Genomic DNA, 7,817 nt, shown 5'->3' with positions numbered 1-7,817 from the left:
TGTTGTATGTGGTTCATCTACAGTAATCTTCATTTCCATAGCAAATTGAATGCTGTTATTTAAGTTATTTGCAATCAGGAAATAGATGCAATTTGACGACCGTGAGCAGAACATGTCTTTATTGTATTTTTAATGTTTGTGTAATTAGCCCGTTATATTACCTTTGCATGGAGGGCTTAATCCGATGCCAGTGGACACAGGAGTTGGTTACAAATAACCTTCCCGTTGACAATGCCCACACACTCTTCGCAACGGGTGGGAGGCAGTGGAGGCGGACGAGAGCTTTTGAGGTGCCAAATCGAAGCAGTTTGGAGGCAAGTTTGCCCTTCCATCTCTGCAGCGGGAACGCATTTTAATGGTCCACAACAAAGAGACAGTTCTCATTTTTATGGCTAAAGTTAAGTAACCTCGACATGTACTACACCTCACCATAAAAATAAACCAATGGGGAAGATGTTGATTGAAACATCAGGGACATAAAATATAGAAATTGGCCATTAAATTGTAAAGCACTGTCAATAAGACAAGAGTTCTTGATACTTTGCAGTTGCACTTAAGAGAGCTCGAGTATGTAGTTTATTCTCCTACTTTATACTATTCATACATATAATGCGGATATTTATGTGTGTGTGTGTGTAGGTGTGTGGTTATCTGTCAAGTCAACTTAGGCATGCTCCTGTTACGTTTGTTTGCAAGGAACAGTAATAATGTCCTTGGGTCACTTTGAACCAGGAAGTATTTAGTCACCCAAACTTGCAATAAATGCGTAAATATTTTGTTTGAACCAGCGAGTTATCTTCATTTCCCAAGACCACCAATACTATTTCTGGGTCAATGTGATCTGGAGGTGTGTATATTTATCCACAATATAAATATATACAGAAAATATGTATAGAAAATAGCTGTGAAAAAAAACAAAAAAAAAAAAACCAGACATTTAAAAAATGCATGCAAATGTCATTTTGAATGGATATGTTTATTTTGCATAAGCCGAGAACTAACATAAGAACTCTTGTACTGAAATACTACATTCAACATTTACTTTAACTTAGCAGAAACCAAACAGCATAATCCACACTTTTCTTAACACACATTATGCAATCCACTTAAATCCAATCATGCCAACAGAATGCCCTCACCAACTCGTTTTCATGGATTTCATGGTCCTCCAACTTACCTTTGTATGCCCCCTTTGTAGTACTGCAGGTTTTTTGATGGGGTGGCTTATGCAAAAGCATAGTCTGCTCTTGAGATGTAAAAGAGTGCTCTGAAGCTTTGACAGGCAGCGCACTGACCTTGAGACTTCTTCAGTTTATTTGATTTTTTTTGTTTGCTGTTCTCATGAGGGGCTGCAGACAGCAAAGGGGAATATTTATCTGCATGGTTACCTTTACAGAGAAAAACCCACCACCTCTTGCCTTTTTCATAGCAACCCCACTGACACGCCCCTATGGGACTGTGTTTGATGTGCAAGTCACAGTAGATGTGTACAGATGAATGATGCATTTTGGTTTGGTGTGATGATTGAACTTTGTGCATGATTTCTTACAGACAATCACTGAAATAATAATCACTGAACTAATGGCTGAAATAAGAGAAAACTGAGCATAGATAATAATAGATATGATAATAATAGATAAGTGAACTAAGGAAAATTTTGCAATTTCTGCAATGAAACAAAATCCGCAAAGCCTCCTAAGGAATATGCTTTGGACAACAACAAAACTTGCAACAAATGCACAAACTGAAGCATATGAAGAGCAATGTACCTCTAATGAAACTTGGTGGAGACTTTGTTATTTTCTCAAAGGTTTTTGCTGCATTTTGCACAGGGTATTTTGAATCAATGTACTATTAAATATGAATATCTACTCTTCCACTTTGGCAACGCGTCAGCTGCAGCATCTTAGAGTCAACATTTTCTGGTTGGCAAAAACTGTGCTAATGCAAATATGCTGTCAAAAATGCAAACCATTAAGAAACACCAATATTAATAGCCAGAGCTGGGCAATATGGCCCCGCCACAATAAATCAAATGAATCAAATTAATTAAATGTATTCCCAAACTCTAAGCACACTATTTAATTTTAAATAAAAATAAAAATAAAAATAGGAGGGTACCTTGTGGATTTTGACTTTTGTGACCTGGACTTGACTAGTACTTGACTACAGCCCTTACACCAGCTATTATGAATAACAAGCTCTGAAAAGGCTGCTGCTAATACCATGCGGTGAAGTAGTCTTACTTTTTCTTTACTTTAACATGTGACCTCATCATCCTGACTCCATGATACCCCACCTCCGTTTCAGTGAAAGCAGACAGTTCTGTTATCTCACGCACATACACATACACGCACACACTAAACACAGAGATAGAGGTGAATGGGTAGGGGTGGGGACATTTTCACATTTTTTCAAGCGGACCGTCTACAAGTGTGTGCATGCGTGTGTGTGTGTGGGAGAGGCAAGCAGAGAGGTAGAGCGAGAGAAAGGGGGTAGAGAGAGAAAGACGGGTGGCAAAGGGGAGGGAGCGTGGCTCATGCATGTACATTAACTCAGCTCCAGCGGCGCAGCAGCAGCAAACAGCAGCCGCAGCAGCAGCACAGGACTCCACGAGAGGGAGAAGGGCAGAGGAGGAGAGTTGGAGGGAAGCTGCTCAGAATAAAAGCTGCAGAGGACCGCTCTCCATCACTAAAAGAACAATAGAGGTGTAACAGAGGAGGCAGGTGGGGGGTGCTCATGAGTGTAGTGAGACAATAACGGAGTGGAAGAGGCACCCTGTAGTCAGTGAGGACTGAAAGCGAGGTTCCTGTCTCATCTGCTCTCCATGTTTTTGGGCACTCGCCGTACTATTGCTCTCGTCTCCAAAGCAAGGGGAGCATGTCGGGGAAGAAGGAATTTGATGTGAAGCAGATCCTCAGGCTCCGCTGGCGCTGGTTCAGCCACTCGTCCCAAGGTTCGGCAGGAAGCGGCGGTGTCGGTGGGGTGGGAGGTTACATCCAGCAGGATGGCACAGATCACAGGGGGACCCCGGTCCAGGGACGGCTCAAGAGCCATTCTCGGGAAAGGGGCGGACTCCGGAAGTCCAGCAGCCCGGCCCACGCTATTCTGGCGCCCACGCCGGGACCCACGCCTGTCTGTGTCAGAGCGGGTCAGCAGTCATGGCAGCAGCAGCAACACACGGTGCCGGGCCTCCAGGTCAACGAGGACACGACCAAGAGCGCTTCCTCACCCGGCACCGCCAGGAAGGAGGACCCCAACACAGGCAAAGAAGATGTGAGGAGCAGCACGGAGGAACCTGCAGAGATGGAGGCCAGAGAGAGGTACCACTGCTGACCTCACAAACCGTGCGGTGTAACTTCAGTCACAAAACAACTTTAGGTGCACCTGCATAATCTAATGCATGTCAGTATTAAAGCGGCTCCAAAAACAAACTGCCATTACTGAGATTTGGAACATGTTTTTTGCTGGGGTTGGAGTCTCTTAAAGAAAGATCCGAGTATTTTCTCTATTGTTCAGCAAAATAATATAGAGCTGCAACAAAAGAATATTTGATTTCTATTCAATCCCAAAGTAATCCCAAAATAATTCATTTTTATTCTTTGATTTGTGGCATCGAGATATAGTGACTAGTAGATCGATCAATTTACTCATTGCTACCCCAGTAAAAATTGATTGTCGACATTTCTACAGGTCAATGGCAGTGAATGAGTACATTTAAAATTGTTCAAAAGCTCAAAAATTCAGCATCTCATCAGCAAATGTTCAAAGCTTTCTGTAGTTCTCCATGGTTAACCATGGTTATCTTTGTTGAGTCCAAATAAAACTTTTGCTTACAAATAAATTTGGGTTGAGCTGAGTTTTTGCCTATTTTTCTGACAAATTATGGAGTCCCAAGAAACAATCATAGCTAATTCATGTTTCTGTATTTTCTGCACTGTCAAATTGACATAATGTTGTTGAGGAAAAAAGCAGGAAAGTCAAACATCTTTTTGTTTAAGATTTATCAATAGTGTAATAACTAATAAACAGAAATCATCAATATCATGAGTTGCATCCCTTCTTCCCTAAGTGACTGATTTTGTCAGTAATGTCAGAGAAAAGGAAATATAATGTTGATAATGTATTTCTGAAGTAAAGGCAAATGTTTGCAAATGATTTCATTGACTCAACACATAGATAATAAAACAGCAGAAATAGCAGATTAGGGATTTGTGTATGGCCTGACAGAATGAGAAACAATGTGCCAAAAACTTGAGGTCTAAATTTTGTTCTGTTTTGTTCTATGAATCTTTTTTAACTCCAAAGGTTTGGGTAATGCCCCATTTTGAGGAAAAAAAATATTTTTTTGTGAATTTTGTAGAAAGTAGTGAGAAAAAATAATCAACACCACTGTTTTCAAAATCACAACTTTTTTTTTTGTCATTTTCTCGCTTCTTGTAAAATTTTCACCTCAAGTTTTAAACTCTCCTATTGGCCCGTACACATTTACTGGTTAAAGGCTGCAATTCCGAGGATTTGAACAATTTTAAAATGAACTGGGTCTCGAAAATCCTAAGCAGTTATCAAAAATGGTTAACAATGGTTAAAAATCATTGACACAAAAGCTACATACAGTAGGCCTGTTTGCTTGGAGTCCTGGGTTCAAGACCTGCTGTGGAGAGAAAAATATGGAAATGGAGAATGGTTGGAGGGATGCCAAAATTGTGAGCCTCCCGGAGTAACACAGCCTCTTCATTTTAACATCTACCAACAAACTATCCTCAGTAAAATATGTGTTACTGAAAATGTCTCTCTTAAGGTTTCGATTCAAACAATGCATCGATATATTCCCACAGTTTTTTTTTTCTCATAACCCATTTTTTTCTGATTGTGATTAACTGAAGAGTGTAGGCTCTGCATGTCAGCTTTGCTTTGAAGTGTTTGGCACAAGTGAATCTAATGAATAAGGCAAGCCATCGCTGACCTCGGGACTCACTTTCATGGTCCACAGCTTGTTGGACAGGATAAATCATTGACACATTATTTCAATAATGCAGGAGACATAAAGCCTCAACTTGAGTCCGTTTTGAGTCCATTCGCTGTCATCCGATTTGCCACGTTTTTACACTTGACGGTGTCAGACTTTCATGGGGTTAATGCGCTAGGCGAGAATAAGCCGTGACATCACATAACAGCCAGAGACCCTTTTAAATAGAGAGCCCCGTTATCACATGAATTACCCTGATGCCCATTAAAGTCAATTTACAAGGCAAACGCCATCACAGCGAGTGGCTGCCGCACGTTGTTTGATTTATCACGAGGAAAAGTGGTTTGCAAAATCTCGGTTCCAAATGTGCTTGTGTTCATATATACTGTAGGTCTTGTTGCGGTTCTAGTAAATGAGCCGGTCTGTGATCCGTGCATGTGCTTTCTGGCCGAAAGCTGAAAGGAAATCAGCTTGAAATCAAGGATGAAAAGCAAGCTTTAATCTTGTTCGCGAGAGTCTTAGGTGACTGGCACTACTCGCTTCACGCACCTGGTGAGGAGTTGAATAGTTAAATGCACCTTTTTGCTTTATTTTAAAGCAGATGCAAAGTGAATAAACTGAATGGATACCGCGTCAAGCAGGGTTCGCCGAAAGTCGGGGATAACAGGGCAGACTGGGAATTTTTCCAAATTAGCATGCAGTTTTGGAATCAGTTCAACATTCTGCTCTTCATAATTGGCAGATATCCATGTTTGGTGGGGGGTCCCTATGTGTGAAGAGTGCATGCATAAGCGATGTGCTCACAGTGGGTAAAAAAAAAAAGTGTGTAACTCACTGGCTCTCAGGGGGAGCATGAGTTCATGTTGGTCATGTAAAATACAGCAGCACCATCACATTTGACAACGATGCTGAAATATTAAAAAGGTTGCACTCCGTGGGATCATAAAACATGCCCTTGGCCTTCCTGCACTTGGTTTTAGTAACATGCATTTATGGACTTCATAACTGTGCAAAGTAATCTGATACATAAAGTCAGTTTAATGAGAAAGCCTTCCTTTGCACACATTAAATTGATAAACGTCAACACTGATTTTTCACTGTTATGACTTCAATGTAAACCAGAATGACTTTCAGTAGCGTGCAGAGCTTTTGCAAGGCCATCATCTGGATGAAAATCACTAACAGCTTCATACTTATGCTTTTGGATTTTGCCAACATTTTGTAGGGATTCATAACTAAATGATAGACTGAATAAATGATGAAAAGTAGGTGCTGCACCTTCTTTGGATCTTATCAAATTTATTATGTTCCAGAAAAACTGTTTCATCCAAGACATGGTAAATTTGCTAACAATGAAATATGCAATGCATTGTCCCCAATTTACATAAATGTAATTGCTAGTCATTATCTTGATTATTATTTGTGGACAAATATTCATGAATAAATACGTTTTTTTCCTTTTTCTTTTTAAAACAGATCTCTTCTATGATCCAAAAGGGGACACTTTGTTGGTTATTTTTTATGGACCAATACAAATGAAGTTAGAAGGGTTCTAAAGCTTAAGACACCAAACACTGATGGCACATTTGAAGTCTTTATTTATTTATTTTTGAACTCAAAATGTTTTGCATTAGTAAAGGGAGTACTTGGTTGAAAACTTATTTCACGGGGGTACATCACTTTGATTATTGAACTTATACACTAAAAGAGGAACAAAGGAAGTGACCAGAAGCTTGTACTTAGGTTAGACACCAATAGAGGTGGAACTGGTAGTGTTGATTGCAGTATAGACACCAGACAACCTTTTAGTCTAGCTCCTTTTATTTCTTTCTTGCACATGATAGCTCATCATGTGTTTGCTCCCCCCCATGAAGTGCGCAATGCAGTCATATTTCAATAAGTGCTAAAGATGTTAAAAAATTGATACATATGTACCACAAGTGCGATGTGGCTCATTCCATATGAATTAGGAATCACCCGTATGAATGAAGCACCACATCAGTCAGATGTGAACACTGTGACAAGCCTCTCTCAAACAAAACTTGTTTTCATGAAAAAAAAGAAATGCAACACCTCAATTCCACAATGTAGCGTTGGAAATGAATAGCTGGGAATGACATGTGAATGGGACGTCTGCGTGGAGAGTCGCGAGGCGAAGTAGGCCAGCGACTGTGACACATTGGCAGCAAAGCAGATGTCGCTGAGATGCGCACATTCATTTAGTCTACCAGCCTGATGCCCCTATTACGTCTTACATCATAAATCCTTGACACATGATTTGGCACAATCCCTCAGGTTGAATCTACGAATGACTTATGCCGTTTTTAAAAAAGCACAATAGCTTTCTTCATGTGTCTTCTTGGAAAGAAGAGGCGTTTCGATTTTTTTTTTCCTCACACAATGGTCAATTTAATTTATGTTTCTCATTGTGTTTGATTGCAAGCAAAGCCCATTGAAGTTTAAAATGCAAATAATACGTCACAACCTAATTATACTTTATTCAGATATCAGATATTAAACAAATGCTGACTATTTTCTAAGGAGTATTTTTGCACATGCCACAAAAGATTTTGCACCAATAAGTCACAAAATAAATCATTGATGGTGTTGTATTTATTTTGCCTGACTTGAGTGCAGGCAGGGTGAATTCAGCTCTCTCTCTCTCTCTCTCTCTCTCTCTCTCTCTCTCTCTCTCTCTCATTGATGGTGTGAACGTGAGTGAGAATGGGTGACTGTCACTCGATGTGGTAGACTGGCAACCAATCTGGGGTGTTGTCCATCTTTTACTCAAATGGAAGATAAAGGCGCAAACTGTGCAAACTATGCCATGAATAGTTATATAGCATGT

At 40.2% G+C, this 7,817-nt stretch overlaps 1 protein-coding gene across 1 annotated transcript in view; it reads left to right on the top strand.

The window, feature by feature from the left end:
- The first annotated feature begins 2,384 nt into the window (after nucleotides 1-2,384).
- Nucleotides 2,385-7,817, top strand: part of klhl4 (kelch-like family member 4) — a 28,021-nt gene continuing 22,588 nt past the window's right edge. The window contains exon 1 of the mRNA XM_088431802.1: nucleotides 2,385-3,323. Coding sequence (XP_088287928.1) covers nucleotides 2,881-3,323 — 443 coding nt within the window. The 5' untranslated portion in view covers nucleotides 2,385-2,880. The remainder of the gene's footprint in view (nucleotides 3,324-7,817) is intronic.

This window comes from Hippichthys cyanospilos, chromosome 13 (assembly GCF_059441005.1).
Source record: "Hippichthys cyanospilos isolate Australia breed blue-spotted pipefish chromosome 13, RoL_Hcya_1.0, whole genome shotgun sequence".
In the NCBI taxonomy this organism is placed as follows: domain Eukaryota; kingdom Metazoa; phylum Chordata; class Actinopteri; order Syngnathiformes; family Syngnathidae; genus Hippichthys; species Hippichthys cyanospilos.
The sequence above is the reverse complement of the archived record's forward strand: the minus strand, read 5'-3'. Positions and strand labels throughout refer to the sequence as shown.